General features: G+C 47.2%; 2 protein-coding genes across 2 annotated transcripts; both read right to left on the bottom strand.

Moving 5' to 3' along the window:
• Positions 1–3,013: 3,013 nt before the first annotated feature.
• Positions 3,014–4,239, bottom strand: LOC123159556 (uncharacterized). The gene has a single exon (XM_044577388.1). The coding sequence runs from the start codon at positions 4,110–4,112 to the stop codon at positions 3,180–3,182; it is 933 nt and encodes a 310-aa protein (XP_044433323.1). The 5' UTR covers positions 4,113–4,239; the 3' UTR covers positions 3,014–3,179.
• A 14,071-nt stretch (positions 4,240–18,310) lies between these two features.
• LOC123163093 (uncharacterized) lies at positions 18,311–19,645 on the bottom strand. Its single transcript, XM_044580851.1, has one exon. The coding sequence runs from the start codon at positions 19,518–19,520 to the stop codon at positions 18,585–18,587; it is 936 nt and encodes a 311-aa protein (XP_044436786.1). The 5' UTR covers positions 19,521–19,645; the 3' UTR covers positions 18,311–18,584.
• Between the last annotated feature and the right edge of the window lie 7,235 nt (positions 19,646–26,880).

The following is a 26,880-nucleotide window of genomic DNA, read 5'->3' as shown; positions in this document are numbered from 1 at the left end:
ATTTGAACTTCAGGAAAACTGAGAATTTTGAAATAAAATGTTCAAGCAAACATAAAATGTTTGTGAATTCAAAAAATGCTGATTTTTCTAAAAATGTTTGCATTTTTGAAAAAATTGTTGGTAAAATAAAAAATAGTCCATGATTTTGGAAAAAAAAACTTCGTGTATTAAAAATTATAAATGAAATTGAACAAAAGTTTGCTAATACAAAAAATGTTCATGCATTTTCAAAAATGTCCTAAATTTTTTAAACAGTTGGTGAATTAGAAAAGAGTTTATTGATTCATAAAATGTTTGCTCATTCTGAAAATATTCATGTATTTCAAAAAATATTCTTGAATTTTTTTTAAATATACAATTTCAAAAAAGATGTTCGTCTATTCTAGAATTGTTCACCGATTCAAAAGAAAATGCTTAAAAATCATTTGCAGTATAAAAAATGTTCACAATTTAAAACAACTGTTTGTAAATAGAAAAATTTGTTCAACATTTTTAAAAATGTTCCCGAATTTGTAAAAATGTTCACGAATGATCGATGGTGTGTATTTAAACAGTAATGCTTCTAAGTCTTGGTGACTATATACCTGCGTGATTTTTGGAGAATTAACTGCCGGGGTGGATCGGAATATTGTAATATGTTTAAAAATTGTTTCTTGAAATTTAGAATAATTCTTTGAATTGCCAAGTTTTTTGACAACCACGATATTTTGTCGAAAATTTGAACATTGCTTCAATTCGTGAATAAATTAAAAAAAACATTTTTCTTGCATATGTGAACACATTTTTTAAATCATGCGATGAGATGTGAACAAAATGTGATCATCGCCATAGGAGATTATGAATTTTTTTCTCCCATTGCAGCGCATGGTTCCTTTTGCTAGTCTTTCCCTAATAATAAAGCACGGATTGGGTTCGTCGGGTTCACCGTCGCGTCAATTTTTGAAAACAGTCCCTGAAGTCTTTGATAATTAACCCGTGCTCCAGATTAAAGTTAGTAAGCAAAGAAAATGATTCGCTCACACGCGAATGGACGGACGCAACGCCCAGTCTCCGCCTACCTCAATCCCGACTACAGGTCATCGTCCCCAACCCACCACGAGGACGAAGATGCCGAACTCAGGCGGTGGCGCTGGTCCTAGCCTCCACGGGGATCGGATCGTCCTCCGGCGACCTCGCTTCCTCTTCCTCAACACCTCAGCCGCCTGGGCCACGGGAGATAGTAGCTCCGCGCCCCTACACCTGCCCGATCCTCCTACTGCTCCTCACGCTGCTTTTCCCCTCCCCCGCCCGCGCCAGTGCTACCTCACTGTCCCCGCTCGCGGCCACCACCAATGCCTCCTCCCACGCCTACGCATTCGCGGGCCGCGAGCCGGTGCCTCCCCGTCGGCGGCGAGGTCTGGCCGGATCCGCACAACCCACAATATTAGTAGAGAAAAGGAATAGCTTGATTATTCTATGACTTTGTCGTGGATAGGTAATTTGCATCAGAGGTCTATAGGATATCCGCCATTAGTTTCCCATTAGAAAATTGAGTTACTAAAGTAAGGAAGATGTCCAAAGAGAGGTAATTGATGGCATGATATCCATCTGAAGATCCTCATCACTGAAGTAGTACTCCACCAGTCCACCTGCAGTTTTGGAACATAAACACGGCATCAAAGTGCTACATGGCACCAAATAAAGAGTTCAGGTCAGGGTGTTATACTGCAGCTAAGCAATATAGTTTGAATTTCTAAGTTTGAGGAGGATTTCGGTGTTTCTAAAGAAAGGAACAAGGATCGGTGCTATAAGATTGCTGAAAGACTCATAGACATGTATCATGAATCGGGTGCAGTATGCTTTATACAAGTCTTTTCCTTATTGACTAAACCTTAGTAAATGACTATTTCCAGTTTTCTCATGTAACCTGAATTGCTGCTGGTTTAGATTTCAGTTCAGCAAGCTGTGACACACATGGTCTGCCTCCATGTCGTCCTACCTGCTTCAGGGCCCTCTACTTCTTCCCCCTAGATTGCTATTATGATTAACAAATCTGACGAGGGCAATTTAATTGGTGACCTCCACCTCTCCACTTCCCCTGTAAGGACCTCCTTGATCTTGTACCTAGCCAAATCCAAATCCTAGCAAATACACTTCAGAGCAAGGTACTATTGTAGACCTCCTTCCAATCCATGTGCAGGCATTGTCTCATTGCTATTAATACACTTCAGAGCAAGGTATCAGAAATAGTACGTGCATGTTGCATAGAGATGTTATGTGGCATGCATGAATTCTAATTTAAGCTTAAAGTTAGGCATGTCTAATCTCACACACCACAGAATTTCTTTACTGTTCACTACATCTTTTATCTCCAATTTGGATAGAGTCCAAGTGATAACTCTTTAGTCTGATTTATCTTGAAAAGTTTGCTAGAGGCTATAGATGACCTTGTGGGTTTTCTTCAATAATTTTTTTGGAGTGCAACAGTATGAACTTGTTTCCCCATCAGGGCCTGTATTTTCTTTTATTTGATAGATTCTATAGTCATGTACTTCCATTTCATGTTTCCATGTTTGCCATTATATGTGGCTTTCTTGCTGAACTCTATTTGGATGAACTTTTGTTGTTGTGTGATGTGGCTACATGGATATGTCTGACCTGGTTTGAGATGTTCTTTTATGCTGACTCAAGCACTCAGCTACGTGTGGTCAGTGATGACAATCGACAGAATCTCTGTTAAAAAGTATTTGTAATTACTAGCAGCATTCCATAATTTGTACAGGGTTGTCCTGTTGCCGCAACCTAGGAAGGACAAACAGGGTCAGTCGTCACCACAGATAAAAATATTGTCGAGCCCTACTTTTTGCAAGTTGCCTTTTTTCTGCTTCTTTTAGAGGAAAGACAACAATTTCAGTCATTACAGTCCTGTTGCACGAACACTACTAGATCGCGGTGCGTTGAGATCGTAATTGCTACACTCAAAGGTTACATTGACCTTATTTCTAATGTTTGCAAAAAATTATATGAAAAAATGTTACATAATGGCACGTGGAGCAATTTATACTTAATATTTTGTCCGGTACAACGCACGGGCATTTGTACTAGTAGTACCATATATGCCTAGTAGTACAATGATAATGATCGCACAGCTAGGAAGCACCACAAAGTATATGACTCATTATACGGTGCCGGCCGATCGATCAGACATTTGCCTCACCGGAAGGTATCTTGGCATAGCCATCAAAAGCTAGGACCACCTCCTTGCTCTCCATGGCCTCATAGCAGTACACAGTGGCCGCCGCCATGTAGAACAGCTCCACCGTAGCAGACAGAAGAGCATACCCAAACAGCAGGCACAGCCCCACCGCCATGCTCTTCTTGGCGTACACGAGCGCTAGCGCGTACACCGGGCTCACAGCGGTCGACAGGAGGACCATCACCGCCGCCAGCAGGGCGCCCTCCTTCCTGCTCACCCGCGTCATGAGCCGCCACGCCCGCAGGAGCGCGCGCACGCCGCGGCACCCCCCGTCGGCCACCGACACGGCGACGCCCACCACGGCCACCACCCCGAAGTACATGAAGGCCAGGAAGGCGAGGACGAAGAGCGCGCCTTGCACGGAGAGCGCCCCCGCGTGGCGCATGACGGTGGCGAGGTAGGTGCCCAGTAGCGCCATGAACGTGAGCTGGAGCGCGGTGACCACGCCCATGGTGACGAGAGGGCCCCTCAGATTGCCCCACTCGGTCACCCTTCGGAGGAGCTCCGCGAGCGAGTAGCGGTCGCCGGAGTAAGTCGTGGAGGCCGCGGAGAAGGCGAGGATCTGCTTGGCGAAGACGAGAGCTAGGGTGACGAAAAAGAGGCCGACGGCGATGAGGACGAGCTCCCTGGCCTCCTGCCGTATCTCCTCGAGGAGCCTGGCGAACTCGGCGCTCGAGGGGTCGGTGGTCTGCATCTCGGTGACGTGGCGGAGCATCTCAGCGGTGAGCGGCTGGATGAGGACCACGTTGACCGCGGGGACGAGGAAGGCGATGATGGCCAGGAGGATGAGGATGGGGGCGAAGAGCTTGGGGTTTCGCGTGGGGAGGACCAGCGCTTCCATGAGGAAGGTGAAGCATGAGGTGGTCTTGGCACCCATGGCTAGCTGGTAACTTGAGAGTTGTGATCTGGTTGAAGCCTCAAGCCTGATGGAGGAGATGGAGGAAGAATGGATCAAGGCCTGAAGCCGGAAGCAGATGTGTAGATTTGTACTTGGGCGATGATGTGTGTGTTCACTGTTCACTGCCTCATTGGTCAATGGAAGACTTTGAAAATTAAGGGCATGCAAGTCGTTGCATGGCCAACAGGCAATTGGTTGGTTTTTCCAACAAATGGCGCCCCACCAATATCACTTTCAGGATTACTTTCGCTCGCTGCCATCTCCCGTGCTCCTTCTGATTAGCCTTAAACCGTTATATGTTTCCACATCAGTAACTAATCAGTGCATACACTAAAGAACAATACAAGTATTCTTTTTATGAGAACTACTTATATGAGTATGTTCGACAAAAGAAAAATCTCCTTCTGAAATTACCACCCAGCGATTTATGAAATTCTCGACGCGCCTAGAAGACTCTCTCAACTTTGATGTGTAAAAATTCCAAAAAAAAATTGAGTTTCTTTTATATTTTTTCTATTTTACTATTCATAGACGGGTGCAGCTGAGCTTGGGTGTAGAAACGCCCCACATGGCAACTAATATATTTTTGTGTGGAAAGCAAAAGAGCAAAAAAATGTTAAAATATGCAGAAGTATTAGTTTTGAAGCTCTCCTTGAAATGAAGCTAACAATGAAAACGAATCATTAATCTGATAAATGATTTGAGCTATAAAATGTATTGTCTTATTTGAGAATTGAGTTTATTATATCCGATGATATCATCTTTTTGGCCCCCTGTTTTGTGTGGATTTAGTAATTCTACATGTATTAGAACGCGCACCTACCAATTCTTATGTCTTCAGTGTTATGTATGGATTTAAAGCGACCTGTATGACAATTTAAAGGTTGGACGCGTCTAGAGGACAAATCGTTTGTTGAAAAGTCCAATTAAGCACACACCACTTGTATAAATTGCCCAACCCCACATCCTAAAATGGAAAAACCCGGCCCAAATTCCACATTGCACTCTCTCCCCCACTTGCCACATACAACAGACAAAGTTTGGATTTTCTTATGTGTTTTGTCATTTCAAAGGGCAGCAACTTCTAAATTGAGAGTCAAAATTATGATCCATATCCACCATTCAATTTCTTGCAACAAGCTCTTCGAAATTGATTCTTCATAAAAATTTGCACGCATTTAGAATACTACTAAAAATATTTAGATTTCGACAATTATCAGCATACACGAGAACCGAGGAGAAAAACGGGTTTGACATTTCGTTTAGAAATTTATCAATACCTGATCAAGATTCATAAGTTTGATAAAATTTAAAAAAATTCAAAGAAAATTATCAATATCTCCAGAAAGACTTAAGTCTGGTGCTTAAATTTATCACATGCTAAAGTAATTAGAACACTTTGGTATACTGAGTTGGAGAACAAACACATCCAGCTCGAGCTTGATCTGAAAATGACCCAAGAGAACCTAACGAAGGCGAAGGAGGAAGCTAAAGGTATGTTTGGTGAGGCCTCCGACGACTGCCTTTGCCTCTCGTTTGTTTCAGAGTCTGATCTCACTGTAACTTTGCAGAAAAAGTGAGGGATGCCCTGAAGAAAAAAGACCTTGACTTGGCTGAGATGCAGAAAGCGGCTTTAGAGAAGACCAAACTCGCAGATGAGAAGCTGGCTTCAGTCACCAAGCTTGAAGAAGAAAACACCAATCTGAAAGTTGCTCTGGATGCTGCCAACAAGGAGGTCAGTCGACTAAAAAGTGACAAGATTGCCCTGAACGACAAGGCCAGTGAGTTGGTGGGAAAAAAGAACGATCTGGAGGCTTATCTGGGTGGACTCGCCAAGAAGCTATTCCTCATGCTTGAAGGTAATCTTTTGTATCAAACAGACATTTTAACTGTGATCTCCGACTGTTGTCTTGACTCGGTGGTTGTGCTTGCAGAATTTTGCTAGAACTTTGAAGAGGAGACTGGTCGACTGGAAATAAACCTGGATCCCATCAACTCTCCCGTGAAAGATGAAGTCGCCATGAATGTGCTCCGGCTTGAATCTCGCGTCGCTGCTGTCGTCGACTATCTCGCAAGGCTGAAGGTCGCAACTTCTCGCATCGACGCAACACTCTGGCCAAGAGAGACACTCCAGAACGACCTCGAGTCTCTGGTGACTCGACTGAACGAGGTCCCAAGTTGAGTGCAGGAGTGGAAGAAGTCTTCTGCCAGGTGTGGCGCGGATGTTGCTCTGTCTCTGGTCCGCGTTCACTGCAAGGATGCACGAGAGGACAAGCTGGTGGCCCTTAGGGTGGCCAACACCAAGAAGCATGATTTCTGATCTTTCATGGAGACCTTCATCGCCGCTGCCACTCGGATTGCAGATGGAATCGACCTGGATGAGTTTGTTGCACCTTCCAGCCCTCCACAGGAGGGGTAAAAAACTTCTGAGCTTGATACTTTAAATTTGCCTCGGTATGCCGAGTGAGTTTTGTAACCGACAAACCTTAACAGCCTTAGCACCTGAGAACTTTCTGTTCCGTTAGGTATTATCCGAACTTGGATTCGACGTTGGATATGTTTGCATTTGGTTTGAGGTGTCTTTTGCAGGCTAAAGCGGAGTGCTCATTGCAATCGACTTGTTCCCTGATATACTTAGGCAAGCACTGGGCTGCAGCTAAGCCCCCGAGTGGGAGGTTTGCTCTCCACTCGGTGGGATTTTCAAAAACTTAGGCGAGCACTGGGCTGCAGCTAAGCCCTCGAGTGGGAGGTTTGCTCTCCACTCGGTGGGATTTTCAAAAACTTAGGTGAGCACTGGGCTGCAGCTAAGCCCCCGAGTGGGAGGTTTGCTCTCCACTCGGTGGGAATTTCAAAAACTTAGGCGAGCACTGGGCTGCAGCTAAGCCTCCGAGTGGGAGGTTTGCTCTCCACTCGGTAGGATTTTCAAAAACTTAGGCGAGCACTGGGCTGCAGCTAAGCCTCCGAGTGGGAGGTTTGCTCTCCACTTGGTAGGATTTTCAAAAACTTAGGCGAGCACTGGGCTGTAGCTAAGCCCCCGAGTGGGAGGTTTGCTCTTCACTCGGTAGGATTTTCAAGGTGTATCTCTGGAGAAGGAGGTAGCAGTCGACCTGCACCTCGTCTTCCTTGCAGAGCACACGTTGTATTTGTGGCGTAGCTCGGAAGGAGAGAGTAGCAGTCGATCTGCACCTCGTCCTCCTTGCAAAGCGCACATTGTATTTGTGGCGTAGCTCGGAAGGAGAGAGTAGCAGTCGACCTGCACCTCGTCCTCCTTGCAAAGCGCACGTTATATTTGTGGCGTAGCTCGGAAGGAGAGAGTAGCAGTCGACCTGCACCTCGTCCTCCTTGCAAAGCGAACGTTGTATTTGTGGCGTAGCTCGGAAGGAGAGAGTAGCAGTCGACCTGCACCTCGTCCTCCTTGCAGAGCGCACGTTGTATTTGTGGCGTAGCTCGGAAGGAGAGGGTAGTAGTCGACCTGCACCTCGTCTCCCTTGCAGAGCGCATGTTGTATTTGAACTTAGGCGAGCGTGATGCTGCAGCTAAGCCTCCGAATGGAAGGCTGGCTTACCACTCCGTAGGATTTGGTTTAACTTAGGCGAGTACTTGGACTGCAGCTAAACCTTCGAGTGGAAGGCTGGCTTACCACTCGGTAGGATTTTGTTTAACTTAGGCGAGTGCTTGGACTGCAGCTAAGCCTCCGAGTGGAAGGCTGGCTTACCACTCGGTAGGATTTTGTTTAACTTAGGCGAGTGCTTGGACTGCAGCTAAGCCTCCGAGTGGAAGGCTGGCTTACCACTCGGTAGGATTTTGTTTAACTTAGGCGAGTGCTTGGACTGCAGCTAAGCCTCCGAGTGGAAGGCTGGCTTACCACTCGGTAGGATTTTGTTTAACTTAGGCGAGTGCTTGGACTGCAGCTAAGCCTCCGAGTGGAAGGCTGGCTTACCACTCGGTAGGATTTTGTTTAACTTAGGCGAAACGGATTTCGCAGCTAAGCCTTCGAGTGGGAGGCTGGCTTATCACTCAGTTAGGATTTTTTTACAGACTTAGGCGAATCAGATTCGCAGCCAAGCCACCCACTGGGGGATTGCTTTATGTGGACAAAAGTAATAACAATTACTGGGAAAATTATAAAGCTCTTGTCTTTGATAAATAAACTACAGAAGTACTTTTATTACAACTCATCCGAGTGAATACTTAAGTGTAAAAGGGGCAGAGAAGCTCCGCGTTCCAAGCTCGGGGCTCGTTGATCTGATGCTCGACATTGTAGAGACGATATGCTCCATTGTGGAGAACCTTGGTGACGATGAAGGGACCTTCCCAAGAAGGAGCAAGCTTGTGTGGTTTCTGCTGATCCACTCGGAGAATCAAATCTCCTTCCTGGAAGGCTCGACTCTTCACGTTTTTGGCGTGGAAGCGACGCAAGTCTTGTTGATAAATGGTCGATCGGATTAGGGCCATCTCCCTTTCTTCCTCTAAAAGGTCGACTGCATCCTGCCATGCTTGTTCTGCTTCAGCCTCGGTGTAGAGCTCGACCCGAGGAGCATTGTGGAGAAGGTCACTCGGCAAGACCGCTTCAGCTCCGTAGACCAAGAAGAACGGAGTTCTTCCAGTCGACCGGTTGGGCATGGTCCTTAACCCCCAAAGTACCGAGGGAAGTTCGTCGACCCATGCACCAGCCGCATGCTTGAGATCACGCATCAAACGGGGTTTCAACCCTTTGAGAATCAGGCCGTTGGCTCGTTCTGCCTGTCCATTCGACTGCGGATGGGCAACTGAAGCATAGTCGACTCGTGTGCCTTGAGACATGCAGAAAGCTCTGAATTCTTCGGAATCGAAGTTTGACCCGTTGTCAGTGATGATGTTGTGCGGGACTCCATATCTGAATATTAATTCTCTGATAAAGCTGACAGCAGTACCGGCATCGAGGTTCTTGATGGGTTTGGCCTCAATCCACTTGGTGAACTTGTCGACTGCTACCAGCACATGGGTGAAACCGCTTCTGCCTGTTCTCAAAGGGCCGACCATATCCAACCCCCATACTGCAAAGGGCCAAACGAGTGGTATGGTTTTTAAAGCTGAGGCGGGCTTGTGTGACATATTGGAGTAAAATTGACATCCCTCGCACTTGTCGACTATCTCCTTTGCCATTTCATTCGCTCTTGGCCAATAAAATCCGGCTCGATATGCTTTGGCCACAATGGTCCGGGAAGACGCATGATGGCCACAGGTCCCCGAGTGGATGTCATCAAGGATTATTCGACCTTCGTCTGGCGTTATGCATTTCTGACCAACTCCAGTCGCGCTTTCTCTGTACAGCTGCCCCCTTATCACAGTAAAGGCTTTAGATCGGCGGACGATCTGTCGAGCCTCTTCTTCGTCCTCCGGGAGCTCTTTCCTCAAGATATACGCGATATACGGTACTATCCAATCGGGAGTGATCACCAAAGCTTCCATGACCAGGTCGACCACCGCAGGAACTTCAACCTCAGTCGGATCCGTAACACTCTTAGGTTGCGGGGCTTCGTCGGTAAAAGGGTCTTCTATGACCGATGGAGTATGGATATGCTCCAAGAACACATCACTGGGGATGGCTTCTCTCTTGGATCCTATCTTCGCCAAATCATCAGCCGCTTGATTTTTCAATCGGGGTATATGGTGGAGCTCTAACCCTTCGAATTTCTTTTCGAGCTTCCTCACTGCATTGCAGTATCCAGTCATGGCTGGGCTTCTAACGTCCCACTCCTTCATCACCTGATTGACCACCAAATCTGAGTCGCCATAAACCATAAGGCGACGGACGCCGAGTGAAATGGCCATGCGCAACCCATACAAAAGTGCTTCATATTCTGCTTCATTGTTGGAGGAATCAAAGTGGATCTGGAGCACATATCTGAGCTTATCTCCTCGGGGGGAAACCAAAACTACCCCAGCACCAGAACCATTTAACATCTTAGAGCCATCAAAGAACATGGTCCAATGCTCCGAGTGAACTTGAGTCGGCTGCTGTTGTTCGATCCACTCGGCAAGGAAATCTGCTATAGACTGGGACTTAATGGCTTTCTTTGCCTCAAATTTGATATCAATGGGAAGGAGTTCAATCGCCCATTTAGCCACTCGACCAGTTGCGTCTCTATTGTGCAGAATCTCTGACAATGGTGCGTCGCTGACGACTGTAATGTCATGATCAGAGAAATAATGAGCCATGAAGCGGGCATAGGCTGGTCTTCCCAAAATAGCATGGTAAGCGCTCTGGAAATCCACGACTTCAAATGTCAGCTTCTCTTTGCGAAAATGCTTCGAGTCGCCGAACACTACATCCAGAGCTATTTGACCGAGTGACTCAGCCTTCTTTCCAGGAATGACCCCGTGAAAACTCATGTTGCTGGAGCTGAGCCTGGACATCGGAATGCCCATCCCCTTGAGCGTCTTTGCATATAGTATATTCAACCCACGGCCGCCATCCATCAATACCTTCGTCAGTCGAGTGCCTTCGACGACTGGGTCGACCACCAGCGCTTGCCTCCCAGGGGTGGCAATGTGAGTGGGGTGATCGGATTGGTCGAATGTAATGGGAGTTTGCGACCATTTCAGATAGCTTGGTGTCGCCGGGGCGACCATATTTACCTCTCAGTTGATCACTTTCAGTCAACTTTTGCTCTCTACATCAGCAAAAATCATCAGGATGGAATTGACATGAGGCTACCCTCCATCACTGTCCTCCTTGTCCTCGGCCTTGTCCGACTCCTTCTCTTTGTCCTTGGGCTGTTTTCCTTGAAACTGCTGGATTAAGAGCCGGCACTGGCGAGTGGTGTGTTTCGGGTAGATGAAGTTACCCTCTTCATCTTTCTTCGTGTGGATGTGACACGGTAGATCCATCACGTCATTTCCTTCTTTATCCTTTACCTTCTTCGGGTTCCAAGATCCTTTGGGCTTCCCTTTGAATTTGCCCTGAGTCACGGCCAGAGCCTCTCCAGGAGCGGCTGGCTCGGCCTTCCGCTTCTGCTTCCGACTGGAGTTTCCTTTTTCCGATTGACTCGGCTTATACTTGCCACTCCGGAGCCTGTCCTCTTCTTCACCGTTTGCGTATTTGGTGGCAATCTCCATTATTCGACTGAGGGTCATATCTCCGGTTCGACCAAACTTCAGGCTCAACTCTCTGTTCTTGACACCATTCTTGAAGGCGCAGACCGCTTGATGGTCCGACACATTCTCCACGGTATGATGCAAAGTGATCCATCTCTGGATGTAATCTCTCAATGTTTCACTCGACTTTTGTACGCAGACTTGCAGCTCCGTTAATCCGGCCGGTCGCTTGCAAGTTCCCTTGAACATCCTGACGAACACTTGGGAAAGATCTTCCCAGGTGTAAATGCTGCTAGGAGCTAACTGATTCAACCACACCCTGGCCGAACCCTCTAGCATGAGTGGTAAATGCTTCATGGCCACCTCATCATTACCACCACCAATCTGCACCGCCACTCGGTAGTCTTCAAGCCAAGTTTCAGGCTTGGACTCTCCGGTGAACTTACTTACCCCAGTCGCCAACCTGAAGTTGGGGGTACCACTGCGGCTCTGATGGCTCTGCTAAAGCATTCTGGACCTGAAACATGGACTCGGCTGCTAGTGGGCACATCTCTGTCATGGCCACCTCTATGAGCTCTGTTCCGATCGACCAAACCTTGCACGATGATGGATCTCGCGTCAAAGCCTGGTTCTCTGGGGTCGACCGGAGCTCTCCGCCCAACACTGAGCTGGCGCCTGTCATCTTGCTACCGATGGGTGTTAGACCCACTTCTCGGGGGAGGAGTGGGCACTCGACGCCTATCATCTCGATCAAATCGGTCATCATAGTGGTCCCGCCGGCCTTCACGTCCCACGCGCCTCGGAGGTGACCTTGGGCTGTGAGCCGACTGAACAGTATTCGCAGCGACGGATTGATTGTGAATCCTGTTGCACGACTGTGACACAACTGAATTCTGATCTCCTGCCGCCCGGAGCAAATCCCTGATCTACATCAAGCCTCTTCCAGCCTCCGACTGAGATGGCTGAATTGACTCCGCTATACGGGCTGCAGCTGCTAAATTCTGAATCGGGGTTCGATATACCTGAGTCGGTTGCGGAAAGAGCAGACGTCGGCTGGAGTCAGGTACTCATTGACGCGCGCGCTCATCGAGTGCTCGCTGGAGGTTCTCCAGTCAAGTGCGTTCAGCCAAGTTGGCCAAACGCGCCTCTTCCAAAGCACGAGCCTCAGGAGTTTCTCCTGTGATGGGAGTATGCAGGGCATCCATGTTCCGGCGGCAAAGATCTTCTCTTTGCTGAGAAGTGAGTGGCTCGGGCTGATATTCTTCGTGGGCCCGAGCGGGATCGCCTCCATCGTCCATCCCGTCGATGCGGGGGAAACCGGGAGGGCTACGAGGCCCGTTGACCATCAGGACCTCCGCCGCTGGATCACTGCTATCGCACTCGGATGCAGTCTCTATGGAGCCAGTTGACAGATCGAACAGGCCGTAGAGAGGTTCGTTGGGCTCAATTGCCGCGACTTGGGTGGTGGCCGATTGGCGAGCCACTGCGTGTCTCACCCACCGCTGAAGCCTCGACCGACCGGAGCGCTTGCGCTGGCGGGAGACAGGGAGGGAGGACGACACGGGAGTCGACCGGTATGGGGTCGATGGCTGCCGCAGCAGGACGCCGCGGGCACACGCCCGAAAGTGCGTCGCCCCGCGGATGGGGAGCGCGTCGATGTCGAGTGGTGCCTCCTGGAGCCAAGCGGAGTCGTTGGCGATGAAAGCGAGCGCACTGCGACGGATCTCGCGGCCCTCGACCAGAGCTCCGCCAGAAACCATGATGAAGGCAATCGGAGAAATTGCAACTTCTCCAAAAAGTCGCTAAGACACCTGCCCCACGGTGGGCGCCAACTGTCGTGGTTCTAAGTCTGACAGTAGAATGGGGGATAGGAATGGAGAGACAAGATCCTAGCTATGGAGTAGTTGTACACACGAGTGTTTTACGAGTTCAGGCCCTTCTCGGAGGAAGTAATAGCCCTACGTCTCAAAGCCCGGAGGCGGTCGACTGGTTTCTGTGTATATGAGTTACAGGGGTGCGAACCCTTTACACTGAGGAGGGGGTGGCTTATATAGAGTTCGCCAGACCCCTCCGGCCCTCAGTTATGTAGGGTTTAAAGTACATTAAGACAGGGGTTACTGGTAACGCCCTCATAAAGTGCCATGAAGATTATTAAAGCTACTTAATGATAGACCGTTGCGTGTTGAGTGACTTTAGGTCTCCTGGCCGTCGAGTGGTTAGCTTCATGGTCGAATGGCTATCTTCATCGTCGAGTGTCCTTGAGTTCGTCGAGTGAAGTCCCTCTTGGTCGACTAGAAGGTAGCTTCTTCTAAGGATGTCCTTGGGTAGAGTATCCTAGATAGGTCCATGACCCTACCCTAGGTACATGTCTTCATCAGGTGGCGCATCCCCCACCTTGCCTGATAGAATAAATCTGAGGCACTCCGTCGATCATCCGAGGACCAAGCAATCACACAAGCACGACACCAAGATTTGTTAACGAGGTTCACCGATATGGCTACATCCCCGGGGCTTGACTACGGGCGCTCCTCCCCGTGACACCATCACAATACCACACCAGGTCGCCCTGGACGCCGGCACATGCCGCCGACTTCCCCTGCGTTCCTGTGTTATTAGGCTGGCATAGGTTACATCGTGTGTCTATCCTCACTATATAAGAGAGGCCTAGGATACAAGTGTCCTACTAGGACACGACTCCACATCCTATGTAAACACGGTACAACTACAAGTCCAACTGTAACCTACCTTGTACACAATATTCGACACAACTCCAACAAACTCCACCTTGGCGAATATTCTCCACCACCTTGAGTTCGTCCATGCGTCAAACTTCCATGTACATTGGACTTGAGTTTATCCCATGAGCACCGCTGCTACTCCAAAGACTCCATGTGACTCCACCTGCAACTTGTAGTCCCTTCTTTTTCTTGACCACAGTCAACACTCGAGCAAAAATCAAGTTCCACATTACTCTAGTTTGCGCTCCCAACTTCCAGAGTATCAGTTCAACGCCATCACACACTGATCACTGACCTGCATGAAAATGAACAACTCACATATTGGGTGTCACACATAAGAGTTACCTGAACTCAACATCACCACTCCTTTCTTGACTGCCTGTCTGAAACTTGAAAGAATTTCACCGTTGCTTGTAATCATCCCGAGTCAAATTCGCAGTTGTCTCACCACATGTATGACCACCAGAGCCCTGGCCCGTCTCCATGTCCCGTGCGTACCGCACGCCTCGCCGCTATTACCGCGTCGAGCCTCCACTATCCTGGTCGAGTCTCAAGGGTCGCGAACCCACACCACTCAACCTCCACTACAGAGTACCACCGATCATCACCGACCGATGACGACTTTCACGCTTCCATCAGACCACTGGGCTCCAGTCCGAACTACGTGTCTCTCGCTTTTTTTTCACCTGCTGAATAGGCTCCGACCCCGTCGACTTACGCCGTAGCCCCTCAATCCAGCTCCACCTTCAACATGACTCCATGGTAGATGATCAGTCCACCCCTACGCCTCATCGACTTCAAGCTCCGTGTATACACCACCTTGAATCAATCCCGCGCCATGGTCTTGTCGAAGCCGCACAAGCCTCGGACATGTGCACCGCGTGTTTCCACGCCCAGAAGTCGGTCACCATCAGCATCACGCTCCTACGTCGTCTTCGCCGATCCCACCACCGTCTTCTGTACCAACCGACTTGCGTCGATCCGTCAGACTGTCCAGGCCAACTGCCCTATCACTACTAGGAAAAGGGCTATAGATGGAATTGACACTAATGACGCACCAGACACGTGGTGCGCCATTACTATATACTAATGGCGCACCATGTGTTGGTATGCCATTAGTGTCCAAATACTAATGGCGCACCACATCGCGGGTGTGCCATTAGTAAAAAAAATTAAATTTTTTTGTCAAAACTACTAATGGCGCACCGTGGGAGTGGTGCGCCATTACTAGTTGAACTAGTAATGGCGCACCATGCCACGGTGCGCCATTAGTAACTTGGCCACCACTTCCACTGAATGCACACCCCCCCCCCCCGGTGGATCGCCTTTTCAGTTTTAAAAAAAATAAAAGAAAATGATGAAAATGTCAACAAAATAAAAGAAAATAAGTTTTCCATGTGATATGTGGTCTATTTGTTGGGAAAATTTGCAAATATGAATTTCGACTTCATTTGCAAAATCTCTCGAGAATTTGTAAAAATGGGCATAACTTTTGCATACTAACTCGGATGAAAAAGTTTTTTATATGAAAAATCATCTACTCGAAAAGTTACATCCGAATTTAACCTGGGGAACCCCGTTAAACATTTTCAAAATCCTCAAAAACCTAACAGAAAAAAAGATACGGGGCTTTTAAGATCTGGAGAGGCAAAAAAATTCAAAAAAATTGAAACTCACTAATGGCGCACCTGCCCATGGTGCGCCATTAGTATCTTCCCGCTTTCAAAATTTAAAATAAGTCAAAAAAATAAAAAAAAGTAACTAATGGTGCACCTGCCCATGGTGCGCCATTACTATCTTCCCGCCTTCAAAATTTAAAATAAGTCAAAAAAATAAAAAATAAAGTAACTAATGGCGCACCTGCCCATGGTGCGCCATTAGTATCTTCCCGCCTTTAAAATTCAAAATAAGTCAAAAAATAAAAAAAAAAGTTACTAATGGCGCACCGGCCTATGGTGCGCCATTAATATCTTCCCCGCCTTCAAAATTCAAAATAAGTCAAAAAAATAAAAATAAAAATTAGTAGTGGCGCACCTGCCCACGGTGCGCCATTACTATGTCGTATATATGGCTGGGCGCACCTCCTCCACTCCACCTCTCCTCCACTCCATCTCCTCTCCTCTCCTCCACTCCATCTCCTCCTCTCCTCTCCTCCAATCCTTCTCCTCCTCTCCGGCGACCTCCTTCTCCTCTCCGGCGACCTCCTCCTCCTCTACGGCGACCTCCTCCTCCTCTCCGGCGACCTCCTCCTCCTCTCCGACGACCTCCTCCTCTTCGGGAACCTCCTCCTCCCTCCTCTCCTCCCCTTCCCTCCCCTCACGGTTTCTCCTCCCTCCTCTCCTCCCATTCCCTCATGGTTTCTCCTTCCCCCTCTCCGATGCTTCGGTGAACTCCTCTCCGGCGACCTCCTCCTCCTCTCCGGTGATGTAGGCGAGCGCCTCTCCGGTGACCTCCTCCTCCTCCTCTCCGGCGAACTCCTCTCTGGCAAAAGAACACGGCAAAAGAACGTACAAGATCCAAAAACAGGAACAAAATTTGAAATAATATCGTGCCAAAAAATGAGCAAAAAAAACTAGCAAAAAATGGGCAAAAAAATCACGATCCAGATTCAAATTTAAAATTCAAAAATAGCAATGGCGCACGGTGGGGGTTAGACGATGCGCCACTACTATTTTCCCGCCTTCAAAATTCAAAAATACTAATGGCGCACCGTGGCCTATACTAATGGCGCACCAGTGGTGCGCCATTAGTATACCAGATACTAATGGCGCATCGGTGGTGCGCCATTAGTAAAAATTACTAATGGCGTGCTAGTAATGGCGCACTAGTGATGCGCCATTAGTAGACAAAACTGGTGCGCCATTAGTAGGCCTTTTCCTAGTAGTGTATGTGTCTGACTGCAACAACACGCTCAAGGCTCCCAAATCGTCTTTTATGAATTTCCATCTCAGCTGACATGACTTCTCGCAACGCCTTCAAGCATCTCTGTTGTGCCAACAAATTTTCCACCCTTGTCTGTCATAACCCAAGGTTTTCTGTCCCGTGAACTTCTCCACCTCAAACTTGGTACCCGTTGGCGCCATAGTTCTTTGTATGGCTGACCCTGCAAAAAATTATCCGAGCTTTCCACACAACGCCCCAAACACACGGACAGAACCTCTGCGTGCTACTAAAGCAAAACCAAGAGAATTAAAATCTTTGGCCTTCACGTGGTGGATCGGCTCCCTTGCACAATTTTTTTTAATGCTGGCTAGTTGCCTTTGCCTTGCCAACGCCTACGCAAGTAGTCCTTCTGATGAACACGCTTGACGGATCTTTGCCGCTGACTGATTTGCCTGCCTGTCCGTGTACTATGGAGACTCGGTCTCCTTTTGTTTCCAAAACAAATCTTCAATGCAGCCTGCATAGGCCACCTGCACGCCCGGCTTGCTGGACTCTACCTATGAGTGCAACAAAAACACACTTGGGGCCTCCGCCCATGCGTGCGTACTCCTGGCCCGTTAGCCCGACTGCTTGCTGGACTGCTCGCGCAAGTAGGGCTCCTGCCGCCGCATCTCAATCGATCTGGTCGACTCCAAGAGACCGACAACTCCTGCTGTTGCGGTTTGCTCGACCGCGCCTCGACCGAGCGACACCTCCTGGTCCGTGCGTGACACGCTTGCAGCCGCCATCGAGTTACTCCCGATCGGATTGATCCAATCCGCTGCCCTTGTACTCGCCCAACTCTCGAACAATCTTTCCTCTAGATCAACAATTCAGCAACCTTCGAACAACCTAGCTCTGATACCACTTGATAGAATAAATCCGAGGCACTCCGTCGATCATCCGAGGACCAAGCAATCACACAAGCACGACACCAAGATTTGTTAACGAGGTTCACCGATATGGCTACATCCCCGGGGCTTGACTACGGGCGCTCCTCCCCGTGACACCATCACAATACCACACCAGGTCGCTCTGGACGCCGGCACATGCCGCTGGCTTCCCCTGCGTTCCTGTGTTATTATGCTGGCATAGGTTACATTGTGTGTCTACCCCCACTATATAAGAGAGGCCTAGGATACAAGTGTCCTACTAGGACACGACTCCACATCCTATGTAAACACGGTACAACTATAAGTCCAACTGTAACCTACCTTGTACACAATATTCGACACAACTCCAACATTGCCAATGCCGGACTCGGCTACCCTGCTCAGCAGATCTGCCACGGGGTGCGCCCCCGGTGTGTACTCATCGCCCCCAATCGCAGGCAAGGGGAACCTGCCCGAAGAAGGCAACGTTCCTGAGATGTACTCACACCAAAAGAGTGGATAATCCCAAAAATCAAGCGAGGGTAAATCAAGAATACCTGTCCACTCAGATCTAATCGGAACTAGAATCCATTCCCGGCCACGCAGATCCATGGATGATCCTCTCCGCCGCAAAGCGGAAAGCACCCAAAAGTGAATGGCGTCCTTGAGAACAAACATCTGCCTGGCTGGAGGGGCCGATGGCTGCTGATTTTGCCTACTTTTCTGTATATATGATCGAGGACTGACATAGTAACATATACACGTAGTAGTACAATGATAATGAACAGCTAGGAAGCACCACAAAGTATATGACTCATTATACGGTGCCGGCCGATCAATCAGACATTTGCCTCACGGGAAGGTATCTCGGCATAGTAGCCATCAAAAGCCAGGACCACCTCCTTGCTCTCCATGGCCTCATAGTAGTACACCGTGGCCGCCGCCATGTAGAACAGCTCCACCGCAGCAGAAAGAAGAGCATACCCAAACAGCAGGCACAGCCCCACCGCCATGCTCTTCTTGGCGTACACGAGCGCTAGCGCATACACCGGGCTCACAGCGGTCGACAGGAGGACCATCACCGCCGCCAGCAGGGCGCCCTCCTTCCTGCTCACCCGCGTCATGAGCCGCCACGCCCGCAGGATCGCGCGCACGCCGCGGCACTCCTCGTCGGCCACCGACACGGCGACGCCCACCACCGCCACCACCCCGAAGTACATGAAGGCCAGGAAGGCGAGGACGAAGAGCGCGCCTTGCACGGACAGCGCCCCCGCGTGGCGCATGACGGTGGAGAGGTAGGCGCCCAGGAGCGCCATGAACGTGAGCTGGAGCGCGGTGACCACGCCCATGGTGACGAGAGGGCCTCTCAGGTTGGCCCACTTGGTCAGCCTGCGGAGGAGCTCGGCGAGCGAGTAGCGGTCGCCGGAGTAGGTCGTGGAGGCCGCGGAGAAGGCGAGGATCTGCTTGGCGAAGACGAGCGCCAGGGTGACGAAAAAGAGGCCGACGGCGATGAGGACGAGCTCCCTGGCCTCCTGTCGTATCTCCTCCAGGAGCCTGGCGAACTCGGCGCTCGAGGGGTCGGTGGTCTGCATCTCGGTGACGTGGCGGAGCATCTCGGCGGTGAGCGGCTGGATGAGGACCACGTTGACCGCGGGGACGAGGAAGGCGATGATGGCCAGGAGGATGAGGATGGGGGCGAAGAGCTTGGGGTTTCGCGTGGGGAGGACCAGCGCTTCCTTGAGGAAGGTGAAGCATGAGGTGGTCTTGGCACCCATGGCTGGTGGTAACTGGAGAGCTGTGATCTGGTCGAAGCCTCAAGCCTGATGGAGGAGATGGAAGCAGAATGGATGAAGGCCTGAAGCCTGAAGAAGATGTGTAGATTTGTACGTACTTGGGCGATGATGTGTGTGTTTAGTGTTCACTACCTCGCTGGTCAATGGAAGACTTTGAAAATTAAGGGCATGCAAGTCGTCGCATGGCCAACAGGGATTGGTTGGTTTTTCCAACAAACGGTGTGCCCCACCAATATCACTTTCAGGATTACTTTCGCTCGCTGCCATCTCTCGCGCTTCTTCTGATTAGCCTTAAACCGTTATATGTTTCCACATCGGTAACTAATCAGTGCATACACTAAAGAACAATACAAGTATTCTTTTTATGAGAACTACTTATATGAGTATGTTCGACAAAAGAAAAATCTCCTTCTGAAATTACCACCCAGCGATTTATGAAATTCTCGACGCGCCTAGAAGACTCTCTCAACTTTGATGTGTAAAAATTCCAAATTTTTTTGAGTTTCTTTTATATATTTTTTTCTTTTTTACTGTTCATCGACGGATGCAGTTGAGCTTGGGTGTAGAAACGCCCCACATGGCAACTAATATATTTTTGTGTGGAAAGCAAAAGAGCAAAAAAAATGTTAAAATATGCACAAGTATTAGTTTTGAAGCTCTCCTTGAAATGAAGCTAACAATGAAAACGAATCATTAATCTGATAAATGATTTGAGCTATAAAATGTATTGTCTTATTGGAGAATTGAGTTTATTATATCCGATGATATCATCTTTTTGGCCCCCTGTTTTGTGTGGATTTAGTAATTCTACATGTATTAGAACGCGCACCTACCAATTCTTATGTCTTCAGTGTCATGTATGGATTTAAAGCGACCTGTATGACAATTTAAAGGTTGGGCGCGTCTAGAGGACAAATCGTTTGTTGAAAAGTCTAATTAAGCACACACCACTTGTATAAATTGCCCAACCCCACATCCTAAAATGGAAAAACCCGTCCCAAATTCCACATTGCACTCTCTCCCCCACTTGCCACATACAACAGACAAAGTTTGGATTTTCTTATGTGTTTTGTGATTTCAAAGGGCGGCAACTTCTAAATTGAGAGTCAAAATTATGATCCATATCCACCATTCGATTTCTTGCAACAAGCTCTTCGAAATTGATTCTTCATAAAAATTTGCACGCATTTAGAATACTACTAAAAGTATTTAGAATTCGACAATTATCAGCATACACGAGAACCGAGGAGAAAAACGGGTTTGACATTTCTTTTAGAAATTTATCAATACCTGATCAAGATTCATAAGTTTGACAAAATTTAAAAATTTTCAAAGAAAATTATCAATATCTCCAGAAAGACTTAAGTCTGGTGCTTAAATTTATCACATGCTAAAGTAATTAGAACACTTTGGTACTGAACCTGATGTAGGCGGACTAGTCTATTGCATCGTTTCAGCCCATGATAAACTTATGTATCATCAAAGTTTTAGTTACCGGACAGTAAATTTGGTTATGTCTCGGCAACAGCAAATCTCTGCAGCCCAGAAAAAATTGCATTACCGAATAGAAAATCCAAAACTTTTTGCTACGAATAAATTTGGAATAATTTTTTTTCGGATTTCAAATTCATTAAGAAAAACCGTCCGGTAACTACTCGGTATTTTTTGGAAATCAGAAATCTCGGGGACCAACGAGATTCTTTTGTATCTGGAATCAGAACCTTGCGTGACACAATTTCTATTACTACACATCTGTCCAAATTGATGTAGAAAGCCCACACTTCGGTTTTCAAGTGTACTAGAACATGGAGGCGCACGTTGCCGCGCCCGCCAATATTAACAAAAGAACAAAATGTTTGAGAAAATTTAGTCATAGAAAAATTTCAAGAAAATTGAAAGGTTCAAAATTACTATGTTGAATGTGGATCTGGGATGATAATTTTGAATAATTCAAATTATGGAACGGATCGACGACTCACGTGGTCGTCGCTGGCGCGCGACAATCACTTGCACCATCGGTGTTCTCCAAGAGCACGAGGAGATCTTGTTGGAGGTATTAGAGTTACAGGGCATCCTATTAGGAATGTCAATTTGGGAAATCCATGGGCTTCAAATATCAAACAAATTTGAGTTATTTCCGCCTGTCTTCAGCATGTGTATTCAGGCCAGTGGCAGATCTTTTTGAAGGTGGAATGATCGAGAGTCACCTGCTAATACCTCTGCTAGAGTGATGGCACTTGAAGGAGGACAATTCCAAGATGAGGTCTTTGGTGAACAAGATGCTAGATCTAGGAAGAAGAAAATAATTGTATGTATTCATCCATCTGTTTATTATGATCCTTGGCGTTGTGAGCAACAAGGGGCTTTTTCTTTCCCGTTACAAAAAAACGGATCATAACAACAAAAACAAGCATTTGACTTTGTTGCTTCTGAGCCCTAGACATCTCGTGTTGGGTTGATACTTTCTAGTTCAAGTATACAAAACCAGGCACAATAACTTACTGAATGTATATGGCGACAGTGTGAATGTATACCCTTAACTGTGTGAAAGTGTTATTCTGCTGCTGCGATGCAGATAGATCAAGCCGTTCTGAAACCTGCTAGAAAGAAAATATATTTTATTAGACACAAACAGTCATCGGCTCCTTGATCGTGCCACATGGAAGCAGAATGGATGAAGGCCTGAAGCCCGAAGGAGAAATGTAGATTTGTACATGGGCGATGATGTGTGTGTTCACTGTTCACTGCCTCGTTGGTCAATGGAAGACTTTGAAAATTAAGGGCATGCAAGTCGTTGCATGGCCAACAGGCAATTGGTTGGTTTTTCCAACAAATGCTGCCCCACCAATATCACTTTCAGGATTACTTTCGCTCGCTGCCATATCTCTCGTGCTTCTTCTGATTAGCCTTAAACCGTTATATGTTTCCACATCGGTGCATACACTAAAGAACAATACAAGTATTCTCTTTGTGAGAACTATATGAGTATGTTCGACAAAAGAAAAATCTCCTTCTGAAGTTACCACCCAGCGGTTTATGAAATTCTCGATCTATTCATAGTTTGATACCAAGGTTGCACCGTGCTAACGTGTTGCAAAATAGGCTGCTGACTAGGTGTTGTTAGGCGGTAATAAATGGTGTTTTTTTTTGGAAAACATAATTGCCATCTGGCAGTTATATGAATTCGTCACTACATTTGACTATATTTGCGTTAAATTTACCTGGTAAATTGTTACAAAATAATCACAACTAGCAATAATTTAAAACGGTGCCCAGGCTCATCTGCTCCCGGTTGAACTACCCATCAGATCTCTTGTCTGTGAAAAATGTGGTTTCCGCGGACGGGGCGGCCCTATTCTCTCCTCGTTCTGGCCATGAGGGCCGGGAGTACAAGACTCCGTCCGGCAATGATGAGGGAGGAGGCAGGGGATCGGAAGTCTCCACGGCAAGCGAAAGCGCAGAGGGGAGGAGCCAAACCCTAACGAAAGAGGGGACTTGCTTTTTTTTTCTGCACCTTAAAAAGTACATGCATGATACTCCCTCCGTTCCTAAATATAAGTCTTTGTAGAGATTCCATCATGAACCACATACGGATGTATATAGATGCATTTTAGAGTATAGATTCATTCATTTTGCTCTGTATGTAGTCCATAGTGAAATCTCTACAGAGACTTATATTTAGGAACGGAGGGAGTAGATGGGAACAAACCTACGATAGGCCCACAATAAAACGGATCGGACTACAGGTGGGCCGACAATCGCACGTTAGGCCAACTCCACCGCGCGAACCCATCTTGTTCGGCCCCGTCCGTTTGGGGTAAAAGGGACAAACCAGGCGGCCCAGCGCGCGACGGCCCGAACCCATCTTGTCTGTTTTGTGTCCGGGCCGACCCATTTCGAGCGCAAACTTGCGCCTGGTTTGGGTCGCGGCGGATGGCAAACGGACGCGCGCTCGTCCGCGTCGGGGCCGCGTGGTAGGCGGCCACTGTAACACCCACGATGCGGCTATATCTCTCACGTGTCGAGGCACGACTTAGAGGCATAACCGGATGGTGGTTTTGTCGCAAGAAGGGTCATCTTCACACAATCCCATGTAATGAATAAGAATGGGATAAAGAGTTGGATTACAATCGCCACTTCACACAATGAACATATAATTCATACATCATTCAGAGTACACACATAGTCCGACTACGGACGAAGCTAAAAGAAAAGAAGATAACCCAAGTGCTAGATCCCCGATCGTCCCAACTGGGCTCCACTACTGATCAACACGAAACGAAACTTAGCAATGACCAAGATCTTCGTTGAAGTATCACTTGCACTGGCATCATCGACACCTGCAACTGTTTTGGTAGTATCTGTGAGTCACGAGGACTCGGCAATCTCAAAACCCACGAGATCAAGACTATTTAAGCTTATGCGTAGGACAAGGTAATGAGGTGGAGTTGCATCAAGTAGTAAGCAAATATGGTGGCTATCATACACAAATAAGAGCGAGAAGAGAAGCAACAGAACGGTCGAGAAGATAGAAGTGATCAAGAAGTGATCCTGAAACTACTTACACACAATCATAACACAAAGACCGTGTTCACTTCCCGGACTCCGCCGAAAAGAGACCATCACGACTACACACGCGGTTGATGCGTTTTAATTAAGTTAAGTGTCAAGTTCTTTACAACCAGATATTAACAAATTCCCATCTGCCACATAACCACGGGCACGGCTTTCGAAAGTTTATACCCTGCAAGGGTGTCCCAACTTAGCCCATTATAAGCTCTCATGACCAACGAAGAATATACTTTCTCCCGAGAAAACCCGATCAGTCTCGAAATCCTGGTTACAAGACATTTCGACAATGGTAAAACAAGACCAGCAAGACCACCCGACTGTTCCGACAAATCCTGATAGGAGCTGCATGATAACCCACAAGTGTAGGGGATCACAACAACTTTCGAGGGTGAAGTATTCAACCCAAATTTATTGATTCGACACAAGGGGAGCCAAACAATATTCTTGAGTATTAGCAGTTCAGTTGTCAATTTAACCACACCTGGATAACTTAGTATCTGCAGCAAAGTATTTAGTAGCAAAGTAGTATCATAATAAAGGTAACAGTGGCAAAAGTAAAAATAATAGTTTTTGGGTTTTTTGTAGTAGTTGTAATAGTAGCAACGGAAAAGTAAATAAGCGGAGAACAATATGTGAAAAGCTCGTAGGCAATGGACCAGTGATGGATAATTATGCCGGATGTGATTCCTCATGTAATAGCTATAACATAGGGTGACATAGAACTAGCTCCAATTCATCAATGTAATGTAGGCATGTATTCCATAAATAGTCATACGTGCTTATGGAAAAGAACTTGCATGACATCTTTTGTCCTACCCTCCCGTGGCAGCGGGGTCCTAGTAAAAATTAAGGGATATTAAGGCCTCCTTTTAATAGAGAACGGGACCAAAGCATTAACACATAGTGAATACATGAACTCCTCAAACTACGGTCATCACGGAGAAGTATCCCGATTATTGTCACTTCAGGGTTGTTGGAACATATAACATAATAGGTGACTATAGACTTGCAAGATAGGATCAAGAACACACATATATTCATGAAAACATAATAGGTTCAGATCTGAAATCATGGCACTCGGCCCCTAGTGACAAGCATTAAGCATAGCAAAGTAGCAACATCAATCTCAGAACATAGTGGATACTAGGGATCAAACCCTAACAAAACTAACTTGATTACATGGTAAATCTCATCCAACCCATCACCGTCCAGCAAGCCTACGATGGAATTATTCACACATGGCGGTGAGCATCATGAAATTGGTGATGGAGAATGGTTGATGATGACGACGACAACGAATCCCCCTCTCTGGAGCCCCGAACGGACTCCAGATCAGCCCTCCCGAGAGAGATTAGGGCTTGGCGGCGGCTCCGTGTCGTAAAACGTGATGAAACTTTCTCTCTGATTTTTTTCTCCCCGAGACGGAAGATATGGAGTTGGAGTTGAGGTCGGTGGAGGTCCAGGGGGGCCACGAGATAGGGGGCGTGCCCTATAGGGGGGGGGGGCGCCCCCTGTCTCGTGGACAGGGTGTGGGCCCCCTGGTGTATTTCTTTCGCCTAGAAATTCTTATTAATTCCAAAAAGTGCCTCCGTGGATTTTCAGGACATTCCGAGAACTTTTCTTTTCTACACATACAACAACATCATGGCAGTTCTGCTGAAAACCGCGTCAGTCCGGGTTAGTTTCATTCAAATCATGCAAGTTATAGTCCAAAACAAGGGCAAAAGTGTTTGGAAAAGTAGATACATTGGAGACGTATCAATTCCCCCAAGCTTAAACCTTTGCTTGTCCTCAAGCAATTCAGTTGATAGACTGAAAGTGATAAAGAAAAACTTTTACAAACTCTGTTTGCTCTTGTTGTTGTAAACATGCAAAGCCAACATTCAGGTTTCGGAACATATTATGAACTAACCATACTCACAATAGCACTTAGGTCTCACAATTACTCATATCAATAACATAATCAGCTAGCGGGACATAATAATGAAACTCGGATGACAACACTTTCTCAAAACAATCATAACAATATATAACAAAATGGTATCTCGCTAGCCCTTTCCGAGACTGCAAAACCTAAATGCAGAGCACCTTTAAAGATCAAGGACTGACTAAACATTGTAATTCATGGTAAAAGAGATCCAGTCAAGTCATACCCAATATAAACCAATAGTAATGAATGCAAATGACAGTGTGCTCTCCAGCGGGTGCTTTTTAATAAGAAGGGTGATGACTCAACATAAAAGTAAATAGATAGGCCCTTCGCAGAGGGAAGCAGGGATTTGTAGAGGTGCCAGAGCTCGATTTTAAAACAGAGATTGAATAACATTTTGAGTAGCATACTTTTGCTGTCAACGCAACAACTATGAGATGGCTGTATCTTCCATACTAAATGCATTATAGGTAGTTTCCAAACATAATGGTAAAGGTTTATACTCCCCCAACCACCAACAAGCATCAATCCATGGCTTGCTCGAAACGACGAGTGCCTCCAACTAACAACAACTCTGGGGGAGTTTTGTTTAATTATTTTGATTTGCTTTGATCTTTTTGGATCATGGGACTGGGCATCCCGGTTACCGGCCCTTTCTCGTGAATGAGGAGCGGAGTCCACTACTCTTGAGAATAACACACCTAGCATGGAAGATATAGGCAGCCCTAGTTGTAACATGAGCTGCTCGAGCATACAAAACAGAATTTCATTTGAACGTTTGGAGTTTGGCACATACAAATTTACTTGGAACGGCAGGTAAATACCGCATATAGGAAGGTA

This window comes from Triticum aestivum, chromosome 7B (assembly GCF_018294505.1).
Source record: "Triticum aestivum cultivar Chinese Spring chromosome 7B, IWGSC CS RefSeq v2.1, whole genome shotgun sequence".
Classification (NCBI taxonomy): domain Eukaryota; kingdom Viridiplantae; phylum Streptophyta; class Magnoliopsida; order Poales; family Poaceae; genus Triticum; species Triticum aestivum.
The sequence above is the reverse complement of the archived record's forward strand: the minus strand, read 5'-3'. Positions and strand labels throughout refer to the sequence as shown.